Genomic DNA, 18,325 nt, shown 5'->3' with positions numbered 1-18,325 from the left:
AGAGTAAAATAGGATAGTAGACTTCTCAACTTTAACTCTAGTACCCAAATGAGGATAAAGATTTGATGTTTGCCTTATCATTTTGAGGCTACCTTTGTGTCCCTTACTTACAACAACAAAAACTGGTGATCCTTGGAATATCATGGGACTGCAGCACAGGTATACTTGTGGTTATGGGTTTGCATGATAGAAATTTACTATTATTGAAGACTACTTAACTTCTATGTTGATTTGGATTTTGGAGGTCCAGATTAGGTACTATTAATGTAGAAAAAATTTTTTTTTTCAGTTAACAAGTGTTTACTAATTTTATTGTAACTACTTATTAAAATGAGTAGGAAAACCAAATACTTCTTAAAAGAATCATTTTATTATTGCAATAATACAGATCTAAATGGTAAGGCAGGGGCAAGGCAATTTAGTAAAGAAATTCTAATAACAGGGCAGTACATTGTTAGGATACTTTGAGCACAACATGCACGAACGGAAGTGTGACAACTGAAGTATAAACTAAAATTTAGGACACTGTTAAAAACCAATTTACAAAACATACAAATGGTTGGTTTTGCAGATTAATTCACATGTTTTTAGCAAACCATGTAAGAACACTGTATAAAAATGTCCTTAAATCAATTTAAACTGAAGTTGAATGAATTGTCTATGTACAAGTGTTCCTACACAATCATTGTCACTAATATCACATATTTATACTGTATACCTACACTGAATTATTGGTGCCCACGTCAAAACAAATTTGATATGTACATTATGACAGCCAAGAAATTTCTCAGCAGGAGATTCATCAGTCTTACTCTGCTTTGTAATTAAAGTGAAGTTTCCTAATTGCAGCACATGACCACAATAGGTGACTAATACAGACTAGCAGCCCTAATAGTGTATTTCTTGAATTTGTTAGGTACTACAAACAGGTAATTCATTAGTACGAATCTACGTAAAATAGCAATCACAACTTTAATAACAATATATCTATGTAAACAAATTACAGTACATAACCTATCGCTAATCCAATCTAGATACAATAAACATTTCAGGATTAGAATAAATCTGTTAAGCTTTTACCTCTGATGAGCAATAACTTAATATTACACAACCTACTTTTTTAAAGTTTATAATAATCCGTAATCTTTAATATTTCAGAATAGATGGCAGCATAATTTTATTTGCACCTTTTATTTATAAACCTACATTAGCACACATCTGTTGTCAGCATTTAACATCTTAATAATGCATGTTACAATAAGTTACATGCATTACCTGTTAAATCTATAATGAATAAATTACTGTATATTGCTTTGGTCCTTTGCATCATCAAATTTCTATATGCTAAACTACATAGTGTTGTATTCATATAAAATTGTTCAGAGAAATTTTATCAAAACTAGTTAACTTAAAATTGTCAATTTAGTTTCAAAAGTACAGTACTCTATAAAGTTACTAGAAGTATTTGATATGATGAGTTGTACAAAATTTAGATATCAAAGAATGTTATCCTTGTTATATATTTGTATTGAAAGTTGATAGGTTGTCGTAGTTGATATATTTAAACTATAATAAAAAGGGTAATTTTTATGGCAGAGCAAGCCTTCACCTATATTACAATTTTGAAAGTACAATATTTACACTATTAATATAAAATAGGCTTTGTAAAAATAGTACATAAACATTAAAATTCCCATTTTAAAAACAGTACTGGCTGATTAGTGGATGGATAATAACATCGTATATTGTCATAACTTGAAAATATAAAGCTAAATCAATACAAACTCCAGGAATGATATCCATTGTTCCACAATGCATGTTTCAAAATAAACCTTGTTTGGCAATCTAATCCTTGTGCTTGATGTTTTAATTGTACTTTTGAGTACATTAAAATTTAACCATATGAATTGTCATTCTGATTATAATGGGAAGTTAGTAAACCTAATACTGAGACCATCAACCTACGTTTTTCATTCACAATCGTATGCTCTCATTTTCACTTTCCTTACGATTAAATGCACGTGAGCGTGCAGAGTTCTGAGTTGCTGTAGATATGACTTCCATCCATCGTGAAAAAGTAAATTCTGATTCCGCTCTGGAAAAGATAAGCAGAGTGAATGGGGGTAAATACTGAAATGGAAAATAGTACCTTACTGTATTAAATGTGTATTACCTTGTTATTACTATAATTGGAAAAAAAAATATTTTATAAAATTTTGGCATTAAGCTGTTTTCCATAACAGGTGCTTGTTTCAGAGAAAAACAAGCTTTCAGCCAAAGTTAAATGCTTAACTTTTGAACTCTGATGTAGTAGTATATATAACAGTTCTACATTACTCCATCCAAGTACATCATAATTATACATATGAACATTGCAGGTCTGACTAGCCTAAAATAACTGGTGTACATGTCTCTATTCATATACCGTATAACTCAGTGGACAAGGCAACTTTTAGGTAAGACTGTCCCCAAATCTCAGTCTGACTTTAATGGTTTTAGTTGATTTTGGTAGTAAAAAATTAACCCCAACCCCAAACTACCATTGGTAGTTTGTGGTTAATTTTTTGGTCAGTGAGCACCAATGAACTGAGACTGATATTCCATTACAGTGAATTAAATAACTTAAATGTAAACAGTAATTGTATACATGTATATTAAGTATAAATCATTTGAATTGCTGGTTATCAGTGTACAGTACTGTAATGTATTATTAACCTGTAAATATGACAATTTTATATAAGTAACTTACCAAGTAACTACATAGCTATTAGTTTCACTTAACCACGGCAGTTCTAAATTTGAAATTCATGGTAACAAGCTATTGTCTTAGTGTAGGTGACTAGACCCCGCCCACTACCGGGGAAGAATAGTTACAACAATGCTGAAGAGCCCAATTCGTTTCTGCCGGTCAACAACTGTACAACGGTTGGTTGACCAGCTCTGATTTGAATTTTGCCAGATGGTGGTATCTTTCACCTTTGGTGTAGTATTCATTTGCGTTAGCACCATGCTATTTATTAGCTTAGCTCCCCGTCGATGTGGGACCACCCTGACGTGGTGAGGGGGCTCTTGAACCCCAGGAATTAGTTCCCGGGTCGAGTCTGAAAGTCCCATATCCCTTTATATATTTCTTTGGATTAATTTTTGTGGAATTTTCCACTTTTGCTAAAATTTATTGGACCTGTTAAATAGGAAAAGATATCATAGCTTGGAATGGGTTTATATCTGAAGCTAAATAGTGGGAACTGTGGTAGGACATCAACTGCCTGATAATGTTCAGACTTGAGAGTTACCACATTGATACCTCAAAGGCGGAACTATTCTTTAGGGCTGGACCATGGATTCCAGGGGGGTCTGGTTCTGGGGATAGGACTCTTGGCATTCTATCTGGTTTGCCCATAACATGATTAGGGTGGGGATGATTGTATTCTTGTAATACTCTCAGTCCCAGCAAGCAGGTTTGGCTTACACTTGGGCCACTCTGATCATGTTGTGCCATCCCATGTGGGGTAGGGTAGGGATGCAGACATTTGGGAGTCGGTTTTCACTTGTGCCATTGGTGGAAGATTAAACTCCATGAAAGGCTGGTGATGTCTTTTTAAGGCTTTCAGGTTTATTATTTTTTCAATTAATTTTTTTTCTTATACTTTTAATATTTATGAATAGTAGTTGTATGGATTCAAGTAACCCTTGGCCCTTTGATGGTACCGTACCGGCACAGTTGACGACTGCTGCTCCAGTATAGAGCAAAGCTGGCATGGAAATGGACAATTCTTTGAATAATCAAATTGATCAAAATCAGGGTGGTATTAAAAAGCTTTAATACCATATAAAACACCCAAAAAGACTAAATATCGACTTGACCCAACCTTGACTAACTTCAACTCCCTCTTTGGGAGTCGGAAGTTGGTCAAGGTTTCTAACCATGTAAGCTGACCAAAATATTTCAGCTTGAAAATTAGAAAATTATTTATTAAATAGGCATCCAATGGCAGAAATGTCATTCAGACAAAAAAAGGAGAAGACTTAGCTAATAGAAGCCACAACAAAAAGTCAGTCCAAAGACTAATTGTCTTTGAAAAATAGAGAACATTAACATGAAAGTGGAAAAACACGACACTATGAACAGCGTTCAGGGTACCATTGTACTAACTGAAAATAACAACAAACCAGTTGAAAAGAAAATGCTATTACTCTCAAAAAGAGATACCCTAAGGTCCAGGATTGTGAGGTATATGTTGTATCAAGTAAAAAAAAAAAGCAAAAATACAAATACTAAAAATAGCAATAAAATTTGAGGGTGAAGATCTACCACAGAAACTAAAAATTTTGGGCCACACAAAGAAAAATTGTAGAAATGAGCTGGTATGCGCTTATTGTGGATCTCCTGAACATACCACACATGGAAGTGCAATGAACCAAAGTGCGTAAACTGTGGGCAGAATCATCATGCAAGATCCAAAGAATGTATGTACTACATATACATGTTACAAGAAAGAACAGGGATGTCTATAAAAGAGGCTAAATTAGAATTAAAATTGAGAAGAATTCAAGATCCTGCTAAGAAACATACATATTCTTCAATAACAAAAACCAAAAATGAATCAAAAACATACAGATAGAAGTAATAAAATGCAGCTAAATAAATCTCAAGAAATTAATGCTTTACAGAAAAAAAACTAAAATGGTAAAGAATCAAGAAACAGGTACAAAGGATAACTGGTGATCATCGCCGCCGATAAGAGGCGATCAGCGCCGATAACCGGTTATCAGCGACGAAAATCTGGTTATCGTCGTCGCTAGACAAGCGCCATAAAACTGGATCGCCAGTAACCAAGGCTGCCAATAACCAGGGACTGCCTGTATGACAAAATATCTGCAAAATTTAAAAAATTAGTAATTCAAGGAAGAATCATTTCATGGAGGAAATATGTATCAGATCTCTAATAATACTCCCATACAAAAAATATGGGAAAAATTCAGGAAAATAAATGGTACCCATGTTAAATCACCTAGACATGCCATACTAAAAGATGGGAAAAGAATACTTGATCCAAAAGAAAAAAGTAATGTAATAGGAGAAAACTTAGCAAAAGTAAGGAGTGATAGAAATTTAGATGAACACTTCTGCACAAAGAATAGTATAGAATTAATAAAAAATTTTGAAACCACAGAAGATATATATATATTATAATAGAAAATTTAATATGGAAGAGTTAGAATTTGCTCTTTTGAACAGCAATAAATCTGTCCCTGGAGGCAACAATATTTGTTTTGAAAATGATCTGCCACTTTGCACCTTTGGCAAAGTCATACTTATTAGTTTTATAATTCACTTATGGCTTCGAAATTTATTTCCTGATGAATGGCGTAAAGCTATAATTATTCCTATCCCCAAACCTTGAAAGGATCCCAGTAGTTTAAACAATTACAGACCAATTTCTTTAAGAAGTTGTTTATGCAAATTACTAGAGAAAATGGTAAATGCTCGACTAACATGGCACAATTGAGAAAATAAAATTTTGACTCCCACTCAATTCAGGTCACAATGTAACAGATCTACATTGGATTCTCTATCTAACTTAGAAGACCACATACAAAGAGGATCTGAACAAAAACAAGACCACATACAAAGAGGATCTGAACAAAAACAAGACCACATACAAAGAGGATCTGAACAAAAACAAATTACTATAGCTGTCTTTTTTGACATTGAAAAGGTATATGATACTACATGGAGATATGCAATATTAAAAACATTATGTAAAAACAGCATTCGTGGAAGTTTACCCAGGTTTATCCAAAACTTTTTGACAAAACACACTTTTCAAGTGAGAATTGATGATGTATTGTCAAGTACATTTCCACTTGAAAATGGTATTCCACAAGGAAGCGTCCTTAGTGGCACACTGTTTACTTTCGCAATAAATGACATCAGTAATAATCTACCTATTGGAATTAAAAGTAACTTGTATATGGATGACTTTGCCATATAAAACATCTTGCAGAACGAATCATTAATAAAAGCATAGTAAAAACAGATGAATGGGCCTCATCTGTAGGCTTTAAATTATCCATACAAAAGACTCGAGACTTTGCCATATAATAATCAGCATCTCGCTTAAAACCTGCAGAACGAATCATTAATAAAAGCATAGTAAAAACAGATGAATGGACCTCATCTGTAGGCTTTAAATTATCCATACAAAAGACGCGAGCAATAATGTTTTATAAAAATAAAAAAGGAAAAAAGGCGAAGAAATAATTTAAAAATCAGAAACCATAGTAAAATTTTTGGGATTAGTAGTTGATACTCACTTGAACTGGAAAGCCCACATAACATACGTGAAATCTGAATGTAAAAGAGCATTAAATCTAATTAAAAAACTATCAGACACTACTTGGGGACCTGATAGACATACCCTTACTTTACTGTATAAAATAATAGTGTTGTCTATCATTGACTATGGAATCATCAGACGCAACGCTGAAAACGTTAGATCCAGTTCATAATGAAGACCTTAGAATATGTTCAGGAGCCTTTAGATCATCACCAACCTCATCTTTGCAAGTTGAATGTGGTGAACTACCACTGTCTCTTCATAGAGTTTGTAATAATGAAGAGTGCCTTGAGAATGTAATAATGAAGAGTGCCTTGAGAATTCAGAAAAGTGATTCTCCACCCAAAAAATTATTTGAATTAGGAGATATATTTATAAACAATCACTCGTCACCTTTCTCTCTTACAGCTAGAAGACTGTTTGAGTTGTTGAATATAAATGTGCAATTGCCTTCAATAGTAAAATTACCTCCTCCGTGGATTATGAATAAAATAAGAATTTGCACACACTTAAAATATTTATCAAAAACTTACTCATATACCTCAGAACACCATAGACAACATACAATAGAGCATATAAGCCGAAAAGGTCCACATTGCGCAGTATAAAAGACGGATCTAAATCAAAGTATGGAGTGGGATATGCTGCAGTATCCCAAGACAAAATTTATCAATTCTCTCTACCTGATAATCTCGGTATTTACAGCTGAGTTATGCGCAACAGCATCAGCCATTAAAAATAAAGAAACCTCGTGTAATAATTTTGTCATTTTTAGTGACTGTAGAAGCGCCATCGAAGCCAAAAAATAACACTGTACAACAAATAAAGTTATTACTCTATATAAATTATATAATAATGGGAAAAATATAGAAATATGTTGGATCCCTTCCCATTTATGGGTCAAAGGAAATGAAGAGGCTGATAAAGTAGCTAAAGAAGCACCCCACATAACATTATCTAATGTAAATATCCCAGTTAACGCTATATAACACATGTAAAAGTAGATTATAAACAAATGACAAAATAAATGGAATGAAGAACCTGAAAATAATAAATTGAAGCAAATAACACCTGGAGTTAAAAGATGGAGTTCATCATACCAAAGAGAGAGACATGCACAAGTAATTCTAACACGTCTACAAATAGGTCATACTCGCCTGACACATGGACACTTAATGAGCAGCCCACATGAACCAGCTCCCAAATGCTCAGAGTGCAAAGTGATAACAGTTGAATATGTGTTATGCAAATGTCCACAATATAACCAACTTCAGGAAATAAATCGACTGGCAAAATTTTATCAGTCTGCAACATTTTCTACTGACCCAATTTTAATATTCATGAGGAAGTGTAAATTAATTGGTAAAGTATAGAAAGTAATTTCTGAAAATACAAAAGCCCACTGGACAACTAATGTAGGCTATATATAAAAAAATCCGAATTTTAACAATTAAGTTATACTGATTTTTCTGGATCGGGTCCCGTGTCAGCCGGTGAAAAAGTCCATTCAGCACTTATTTCTAGGTAATTCCGTTGCTAGATACCAGAGAAAGCTAAATGAAACACTGGAGTTACTACCCCAGAGCGAGCTCCATTAGATGGAGTTGTGTATGGAAAAGGGTGAAATATATAAACACGGAACCTTATCCTATAGAGATCCCAAAGTCAAAAGTCCCACTGAGAGGTGCCGTTACAAACCCATGCACCACTCGCGGATAGTACACAAATCACCGCTAGCCGCATTCCATTTCAGCAAGCACCTGTGGTCACACTTGTTTTCGTTGTGCTCTTTATTTTGTGCTTATTTTCATCATTATGGCATCCTCGCAAGGTCTTTCTTCATCAAAGTTGAGTACCAGTGTTTGGTTTTTATTTGAGGCGATTGAGGCTCCGTATTTCCCTTTAGTCTAGTAATTAAGGGGATTTATAACGCCCGTCTCGATCACCTCTCGCGGCCTCACGTGACCTCCATGGGAGGTTCGCGGTCTTGGGTCGCCTTGTTTTTCGATCTTTTTCACTGTTCCTCTTCATGTTTAGGATGTATTTCCTATTCGTGACGCCTAATTAGTGATTTTGATTGATTAACTTTATTCTGTGTCCCTTTGCTTCGGGAGTGAGGACTGTCGTTTAGGCTTCGGGCTACCCCCTCGAGCCTATTCACCTCTTATCAATTCCATAACATGCCTTATTTTTGCCCTTCACTTCTCTTAGCTTCTGGGAATTTTATTTTCATTGGTACTGTTAAGATTATTTGTTTAATTTTTACCCTTGTGTTCGGATGCATTTGATATATGTTGATTATTATGGATATTTCTTTTGTCAGAGGGCGGCCATTTCCCTTCACGTCCACATGGGGTTGGGTCTGGTCCTCCTCTTATATACGTTCTTTATTAGTTATTTATCCATTTATCATGGGTTGGTTGTTAGCTTTAGTTTTCCCCCATCCTACTTTTTCAGGGGCGTTAGGCTATAGCCCCCCCTTTTTTCTATGAAAAAGGGGGGGTGGTCGATCATTCGTATTCGTTCGCATGACCATCATTGTGTTTTGTGTGCGTTTTTTCCAGTATGGCGCTCTCCTTAAGTTTTGGCTGGGGTCTTTTCATCTTAAGTTTTCCCTCCCCCTATTTTGGCTTTTCGCGTAGGCTAATAAGCCTCTTGTTTAAGCTGGAATAGCGAGGGATGTCGCGTAGCTTCCCTCTCCCTGTTTCGGCTTTTCGCGTAGGCTAATAAGCCTCTTGGTTAAGCTGGGATAGCGAGGGATGTCACGTAGCCTACCCTAGTTCTGTCATTCCTTTAAGGTTAGTTTCCAGCTCCTGGTTATGTCAACACACCCTTACCCCTCCCCCCTCCCGAATGCTCCCTCTCCCCTTGATTCGTTTTCAATTTAGTTAACTTATCAAGGCTTGGGAGCATTTCTATCCTTTTAGCCTATAGCTTATGTCCCCTTCCTCTGCATTGTTTGGCCTGCCCATGGTACGGTCTCTGACTTTACCAGGCTATACCCCTCCAGGGGCTGCTGGTGGCCGGGGGTGCTTCCCCCTCTCCCGTCCACCATCTTTTGGCCTTCTTTGCCCCCCCCCTCCTTCTGACCATGGAGGTTGTTCCTCCCCCTCTCCTGCTTCTCTTGCGCTTGCTGGGTAGCTATCTCAGTCAGCGAGTGGACGTGAGGGCCCGGAGCGCCCGGATTGTGCGTTCCCACTCTCTGGTCGCTTCTTTACGGTTCTTCCTCCTGGTCTGTTCATCCCTCCCTTCCTTGCGTCAGGCCTTTTTTCCTCCGTTGTGTCTTCTTATTAGGCGGCTCTCCGGTTTGGATATACTCTCGTGGCCAGTTAGTGTTTTCCACCTGACTGTCTTCGTGTCCGGGCCTTTGACGTTTCCTTCCTTTAGCTAACTACTGTCCGCTATACTGTTATTCGAGGCGCATTCCTTGCTTCCCGCTCCGGCGGTTCTAGTGTTTACCGGTCAACCGTTATCGCTAGTCTCAGAATTTCATTCTCGGTTGCCGGGAATGCGCCTACTTTGGACAGTTTTAACCTTCCCATTATGTTTTGTATCCGTCACATACTTTTAAGGCATGTTACTCCGGCTAGTTCCAGTGTGTTTATTATGTTTTATTTAGTAATTTATGTATGAGATTTTATTTTAGTCCGGTTGCCTTCCGGATCATTCCGGCAGGTTTCACGGTTTTATTATACTAACGTGTTACTCCGACACACTACTCCGGCACCTTACACGGTGTACTCATAATCTCATACTTTTACAGGTGGTGCGCTGCCAAGAACAGGGGTGCTCCGCAGCCCTGCATCAGGCCAGCGGCCACAAAGTTTGTAGATCCCACTCCGGGTGTGCGGTCCATGTAGGGGATCTCATAGTTTGGCACCCTGAAGGATGTGATGTTTGCTACGCTCTTTACGAGCAAGCTATCGATGATTCAGTAGGTTTGTCATGCATCTTTCCTTTTTAGCCAAACTGTATTTTATATGAATTACCGATTTTCCCCCTTCGGTAAACCGCAATAATGTTATTCTTCCGGCAGGCTGACCACAAGTCTCGCGATGCTTCGCTCCAGGCCCTTAAAGTCTGGGTCAGCGGCTTCGGACGCAACGTAGGAGCTGGCAATCCCTACATACTCTCGAAGGACATTTGCAATGTCCTTTTTCCCGGCGCCTGGATCACAGCATCGGTCACCGACGATGTTGCTGCTCCGTTGATTGCCCGGATTCGGGAGTTGACCCAGTCCTCTCCAGACAATTCAGCCTTGAGCGGAGGTGTTTCCGAAGACACGGTGGATCTTGACCTCGGCCTTGAATCTCCGAACATTGTCCCGGAGCATCAAGCAGGTAAGGGGGTAAGTGAGGCATGTTCTTCCCTGTTTAGCTCTCCTTCTTCCACCATTTCCTCCTTTAAAGGTTTCACTAAATCCTCATACCTTACGGATGGTTCTGGATCTACTGTCCCTAAGGTAAAGTCTGTAAGAAGATGACTTTAACAACTCTAGCAGGTCGATCTGAGGTTCCTTCGGCGGCGGCACGGGCGGCAAGCCCCGTTCTGTCAATGAGTACAGCCTCCCCCTCCGGGATGCAAGCAGGGTCACAGTCGCGGCAAGTGGTTCCCCCTCCTCCTGCCTTCGATGCGGACTCTTTCGTTGAGCTTCTCCTTGAGAGAATCGACGCAAGAGTTGACAGCAAGCTTTCTGGTCTTTCCAATTCGTTTCAATCCCTTTCGGAAAAGGTAGTCACAGCAGGAATTGATCCAAGGACTTGCCGATAGCGGACCTCGTTCTAAGTCCCATTCTGTTCCTGACCCCTCCACTCTCCCCCCCTTCGACCTGGGGAATCCTTGGCGTCTGGCCCTTTATGCTCCCGAGCACGAAGGTACTCTTACCATAGAGGGTTTGGGCACAAGGAGACTGGAGGAACTAGAATTCCATCCTTCGGACCTGACATCTCCCTTCACAGGTTTTGCCAGGCTGAGGGAGGAGGTTTGGAACAGGTCTGATAAAGTCCCTAAGGAGACCGTTATCTATCCTAGGGACCAAGCCCAGTCGTCTTTGATGAGGACACTTACGGAGTGGCAAGCGGAGAACACTAGGCTCACACCAGCCAAGGGAGTGTTCACTATGTTCACTTTAGGTGATATTCTCCTTCCTCCTCCTTGTACTTTGAAAGTGGCCTCTCTGACTAGTCAGGCTTGCTTAGAAGGTAAACCCCTTCCTCATCTCCGGGAGACGGACCCAACATCTCTCGTCTTTCCCGGGGCACCGAAGTTCTGGAAGGGAGCCCCAAATACGTTTACGGTGTCTCGTCTTGACCCAGACTGCGCTTCTGACCTGTTCAGTGAGCAACTCCTAAGATCCTGGAATCGCTCCTGAAAACAGAAGCTGAAAGGGATAGGCTTGAACTCCCTGACTTTGGCAGAAGCAACTTCTTTGGTGTTTATAGGGAAGATTCTTTGTTCCAGGTCTTGACGAAATCTCTCTTGGCGAGTTTTCAACAAGACCTGTTTGACTTTATGACTGGGCCTGCCGGAAACATATCTTTTCGCAGCCACAGTTCGGCATGAACCAAATAAGCTTCTGAAGAGTTCTATCTGGGAGCTAATCTTTTCCCCAAGAAGAAGTTGACGCAGTCTTATCTGGAGGCGGCTAGGGTCAATCAGAGTCTCTGTTCTCGTTGGGGTCTGCCCTATAAACGGAAGCAGTCAGATCTTGCCAGGCCTTCCCAAAGTCCGGCAAGAAATTTAAGCAATTCAAACGCCTCCCGGCTCAATCTTTTGTCCAGGTTCCCTTACACGATCAACCATCAACCTCTTCCTCCCAACCTCCGCCTCAGTATGTTCTGGTGCACCCGGCACATCAGTCTCTTGCTGCCCCCTCCTACGTCTCCTCCCCGGCTTTCAATGCTTCATATGGAAGCCAGGGGAAATTTCGCTCTGGGCAGTCAACCAGAGGCAACAGGCTCCGAGGATATGTTAGGGGAAGAGGAGCCCCCGCTCCTCTCCCATAGAGGAAGGAAGCAATCACAGGACCGATGACATACATCCAGTGGGCGGGAGGCTGTACCATTTTCGGGCCTGGTGGACCTTCTGTCCCTGGTCTCAGAGTATAGTTTCCAAGGGCCTAGGTTGGAGTTGGATCGACGGTCCCCCTCCACCAGTCAGGTTTTATCAGACACCGACCAAGGATCTTGAGGACTTTGTGGAAGATCTTTTACAGAAACAGGCCATAAGGAAAGTGAGGACACTGAAGTTCCAAGGCAGGCTCTTCAGTGTTGCCAAGAAGGGTTCCGACAAGCGGAGAGTAATTCTGGACTTGTCCCGTCTGAATTCCTACATTCGTTGCGACAAGTTTCGGATGCTTACAGTCTCCCAAGTTCGGACCCTACTGCCCCGTGGAGCCGTAACCACCTCTTTAGATCTTTCCGACGCCTATTATCACGTCCCAGTTGCAAGAAGGTTCTCCCCCTTTCTGGGGTTCAGGCTCGGAAGGCAGGCATATTCTTTCAAGGTGATGCCTTTCGGCCTCAACGTAGCCCCAAGGATTTTCACCAAGTTGACAGACACGGTCGTGCAACAACTCCGGTCTCAAGGGATAGCGCTGGCCGCGTATCTGAGACGACTGGATCATCTGGGCATCCAGCGTCGAGGAATGCCGGAGGGTTACAACCGTTGTGGTCAGCTTTCTGGAATCTCTGGGCTTCCGTGTAAACAGGAGAAGTCCTGCCTGGTTCCGAGCAGTTGTTTTCAATGGCTAGGAATCCAGTGGGATCTGAATTCTCACAGGCTCTCTCTTCCACCTTCCAAGAGGAAAGAGATAGCCAGAGCAACCAGGCAGTTTCTCAAGTCCAAACGAGCCTCTCGGCGGGCCCAAGAAAGAGTCTTGGGCTCCCTTCAGTTCGCTTCAGTGACAGATCTGTTGCTGAGGACAAAACTGAAAGATATAAACAGAGTATGGCGGAGTCGAGCAAATATCAGGCTCAGAGACAAGGTGTCTCTGATTCCTCCCATCTTGAAGAAGAGACTCGGCCTTGGTCAAGAGCTGTCAAGAGCCTGTCCAAGTCAGTTCCCCCTTCAATTTCCTCCTCCCATATACAGGCGTTGGTTATCCACACAGACGCCTCCTAAGCAGGTGGGGAGGATATTCTCAACACCAAGAATGATTATTCAGGGGACTTGGTCCCCATGTTCCGCCAGTTCCATATAAATGTTCTGGAGGCCATGGCGGTCTTCCTTACCTTAAAGAAGCTCCTTCCTCCCAAGAAGATTCATATAAGGCTGGTTCTGGACAGCGCCACAATAGTCCACTGCATAAACAGGGGAGGTTCAAAATCCAGCCGGATCAACCAGGTAATGATTGCACTTTTCTCCTTGGCGTGCAAGAACAAGTGGCATCTGTCTGCCACTCATCTTGCAGGGGTCCGGAATGTCGTGGCGGATTCTCTATCGAGGACGACTCCCCTCGAGTCAGAATGGTCCCTAGACAGGGACTCGTTCAATTGGATCTGCAACCAAGTTCCGGGCCTGGAGGTAGATTTGTTCGCAACCAAGCTCAACAACAAACTCCCTCATTATGTGGCTCCCAACCTGGACCCTCAAGCTCTCTCCACGGACGCAATGTCTTTGGATTGGAACAGGTGGAAGAGGATTTATCTGTTCCCTCCAGTAAACTTGTTGTTAAAGGTCCTTCACAAACTCAGGACATTCAAGGGTCAAGTAGCTCTAGTGGCTCCTTACTGGCCAAAGAGCAACTGGTTTCCACTTCTGCTGGAACTGAAACTTCGCCACATCCAAATCCCCAGTCTAAAACTGACACAGGTAGTACAAACTCAGACTGTGTCTGCCACATCCAAATCCCCAGTCTAAAACTGACACAGGTAGTACAAACTCAGACTGTGTCCGCCACATCCAAATCCCCAGTCTAAAACTGACACAGGTAGTACAAACTCAGACTGTGTCAGCTTCCTCAAGAATTCAAAATGCCCTGGCTTTGTGGACTTATGAAATTTGCGGCTCAGAGGGATGCTAATGTTGACCCTGTTAATACCATGTTCTTGGAATCAGATAAGCGGGTCTCTACTCTTCGGCAGTACGACTCAGCAGTTAAGAAGCTAGCACTCTTTTTGAAAGAATCTGATGCTACAGTAATGACCATAAATTTGGCAATCTCCTTTTTTAGGTCACTGTTTGAGAAGGGTTTAGCCTCCAGTACTGTTACTACAGTCAAGTCGGCTTTACGGAAAGTATTTTTGTACGGTTTCAAAATTGACCTCACAGATCCTTACTTTTCTTCCATCCCTAAGGCCTGTGCACGTCTGAGACCAGTAATCCGTCCACATACGGTTTCCTGGTTTTTGAATGACGTGTTGAAATTAGCTTCAGATATCGACAATCAGTCTTGTCCCTACCTTTCCTTGTTGAGGAAAACGTTGTTCTTAGTTAGCCTAGCTTCGGGTGCTAGAATTTCAGAGCTGTCTGCACTCTCTAGGGAAACCAACCATGTTGACTTCCTTCCATCAGGGGAGGTTTTGCTGATTCCTCACCCTAAATTCCTAGCCAAAAATGAAGATCCATAAAATAGGTGGTCGCCTGGAAAATTCTCCTCAAGACCTGTCCTTCCCAAAAATGAAGATCCAAGACCTGTCCCCCCTATGTCCAGTTCATACATTGAGGGCTTATTTAGACAGGTCCTCTCACATCTCATCTGGGCCTCTCTTTATCAGAGGAGGGGGTAATATCTCTATGCCTGCTATTAGACAACAAATCCTTTACTTCATCAAACAGGCTAATCCTGACTCAGTCCCAAGAGTTCATGATATTAGAGCTGTGGCCACCTCCATTAACTACTTCCATTACATGAATTTCACGGATCTTACCAAGTACACTGGTTGGAAGTCACCCTTAGTTTTCAAACGTCACTATTTGAAATCCTTAGAAGCTCTTAAATTCTCAACAGTCGCGGCAGGGAACGTTGTCCCTCCCTCTAGAACCCTTTCTGATTCCTAGTCAATTCTTCCTCCACTGCCTCAGTTATCCCCTTACAGTCATTTCAGTCAGGCGAGCCTTGACCATATCCCCTGACTGTGTTATCTGTATATTTGTCTAATTGACACATTTAGGTTATAATGTTTTCAATTTTGTATAATTATTTTGTTTAAGTATATTTTTACATTGTCATGTTAATTTTAAGCTCCCACCAGTTCCATTTGTACATTACTTGTTATTATTGCTAGCAATTAAATTGTTTGGTGGACCTTTGGTCTTCTGTTCCCCTTACATTTTGTTATCTCTTACAGTATAAGAATGATATTTATTTCTCTGTTAATTTTTCACCGGCTGACACGGGACCCTATCCAGAAAAAGGATTTTGACAAAGGAAAAATCTATTTCTGGAGAGGGGACCGTGTCTGTCAGTGACCCACCTCTGTCATGTGTTGTCTCCCCATAGTAAACATCATTCTAGTGGGTTGGTGCTTTCATGGAATGCGGCTAGCGGTGATTTGTGTACTGTCCGCGAGTGGTGCATGGGTTTGTAACGACACCTCTCAGTGGGACTTTTGACTTTGGGATCTCTATAGGATAAGGTTCCGTGTTTATATAGTTCACCCTTTTCCATACACGACTCCATCTAATGGAGCTCGCTCTGAAATAGTAACTAACTCAGCGTTTCATTTAGCTTTCTCTGGTATCTAGCAACGGAATTACCTAGAAATAAGTGCTGAATGGACTTTTTCACTGGGTGACACGGTCCCCTCTCCAGAAATAGATTTTTCCTTTGTCAAAATCCTTTTTATCATTACTCTATTTTATTTTTTATGGTGCAGATGGAAACTTGAGTAAATGTATTTAATGTGTGCATGTGTTCCAGTGTGGAAGCATATGCCTTTTTGCGTATTTTTAAAGTTTCATTATTCATTCATCATTTAGCCCCAGTACTTAGCCTATGGCTTAGACCTTGGACTCCATTTCATCTTAATCCTTCGGGCCAGCCTATGAGAGCTGTTAATCAGCTCGGTCTGGTTAAACTATTTTAATAATAATAATATTAACTTAGCTAGTTTATTGTTAAGACTTGGGACTTATTGTGACTTACTATGTCAGATTCTAGTGTGTCTAGTATTAGGTATTGCGGCAAAGGCTGTAATACTAGGCTTACTTCTGCTAAGTATGACTTGCACAGTGTTGCCATTGCAGAGGGCAAATTTGCTCATCTGAACTTAAATGGGACGAATGCAAAGACTGGGATCAGGGTAAATGGAAAGTTTTAGAAGCACATCTAGATAGACTCCAAAGAGACAGACAGAGAAAGGCAGCTGCTAGAGCCGAGACTAAAGGTTTAGCTAGTCAGGTTTCTACTCTGAAATCAGATACAGTACTGCTTCTCAGCTTGTGCCTTCTATACCTCTACTTGTGTTCTCCCCAATTACCAGCCCTCCGACTTTTCCTCAAACTCCGTTATCTGGCTCCCATTCTTCCGAACCTGATGCCATCGTCAGCCTAGAAGCTAGAATTGACCAAAAGTTTGGTCTTTTTGTAAATACAGTAGCCCAAATTGGGTCTTTGGTTAAGGCCCTTATGGATCAGGTAAGAGTAATTAATTAATGTTAGTGCAAGTGGAGGAGGTGACTATTTATCCCACCGATGCTCCTAGACAAAGGTCAATGTTAGACTCCCCCTAAACCTGGGAGGAAGCAAACCGCAAGTCCAAGGGAGGTCATGGGGTTTGCCTGTTGATCGAACCCAGGACTCGGTGGATCGCCATAGAGAAGTGTCCATACGGATGTGCATGCTCTGTCGTCCAGTGATTTGGACTCCTTGAGTAGGACACCTTGACAAGTGAGGGGCTAAGGGACCCTGGCCTTTGGGCCCGGTTCCTGACGAATCATCCTATGTAGTTTTTGGTTTAAATGGCGTGGACATTTCCACATTTGCAAAATTTTACTGCTTAGGTGAATCCGAGACGGGATCGTTTTTTGGAAGGGGTTTGCACTCGAAGCTAATTGTGGGAGTTGTGGTGGTTGAGTCGCCACCTGATATGGTTTGGACCTAAGAGATAGTGATGGGATTCTCCCATTGCTGTCTTGGGGGGGTGGAACCATCTCCAGGATTCAGCCCATCGGAATCCTGGGGGGGCTGGTTTTTGGAGATGGGACTCCTGGCTTTTGTCCGGAAGCCCACCAGTACGTTTGGAGTGGGAGTCGGTCCCCATTAGGGGGGCAGAACTCCCAGCAGGCAGATTGGCTTATACCTGGGCTACTGCAAATGTATTGGTGCTATCCCGAAAGAGGTAGGGTATGGGGTGGACTGTTGGGAGTCAACTCTCACTTGTGCCATTGGTGGAGAATGCAAATACCTGACTGATCCATGATACTTTCTTGATATAATCAAGCAGTTTTGGGTGGGTGGATGAGGCAGTTTGTGTGTGGTGGTCTGATGTGTGCATGCTTGGCATCTTGGGGTCTCTTAGCGAGCTTTGGCATTGTGTTGGGGTGGAGTAGCTGGGCAGTAGAAGCTGCCTGGTTTTCCCTTTCTGATGTGCTGTCGGGGTCTGTGCGGGGGCTCTTGGGTGTTGTTGGCTGTGCACTTTTTGGATGGATGGATGCATGGTATTTAGGGCAAAAGCCCAGGCACTGGGACCAAGAAGGCCACTCAGCGCCATAATGAAGAGAAAATAAATTATGTTAAGGTAATTGAATTTATGAATTAGTGAATGAAATGATTAATAAATAAAATGAAATGATGTGACCAATAAATAGGATATGAAGTTTAATGAATGATGTGATATATACATAATAAAAAATTTGTCATTAAAATTCCGTATGATGTAATACATATATTAGGAAGAAAATTAAATATTGTACATATTGTATTTAAAAATACTTTGAAAAAGAGATGATAGCAGAAATATCTGCTTCATCTCCCAAAATATCCGAGAGGGATTCACCCTGGAAACAACTTTCTCTCTGGTTAAAATATCTGGGGTAGACCAC

General features: G+C 41.1%; 1 protein-coding gene across 5 annotated transcripts in view; it reads right to left on the bottom strand.

Annotated features, from left to right (window-relative positions):
* Positions 1–351: 351 nt before the first annotated feature.
* The window catches only part of Cdep (Chondrocyte-derived ezrin-like domain containing protein), an 804,710-nt gene continuing 786,736 nt past the window's right edge, over positions 352–18,325 (bottom strand). For all 5 annotated transcript variants that reach the window (XM_067085457.1, XM_067085454.1, XM_067085456.1 and 2 more), the window contains one exon: positions 352–2,095. In XM_067085457.1, the coding sequence (XP_066941558.1) occupies positions 1,975–2,095 (121 nt within the window). In that variant the 3' untranslated portion in view covers positions 352–1,974. The remainder of the gene's footprint in view (positions 2,096–18,325) is intronic.

This window comes from Macrobrachium rosenbergii, chromosome 42 (genome assembly GCF_040412425.1).
Source record: "Macrobrachium rosenbergii isolate ZJJX-2024 chromosome 42, ASM4041242v1, whole genome shotgun sequence".
NCBI classification, from domain to species: domain Eukaryota; kingdom Metazoa; phylum Arthropoda; class Malacostraca; order Decapoda; family Palaemonidae; genus Macrobrachium; species Macrobrachium rosenbergii.
This window is presented reverse-complemented; position numbering and strand designations above follow the sequence as displayed.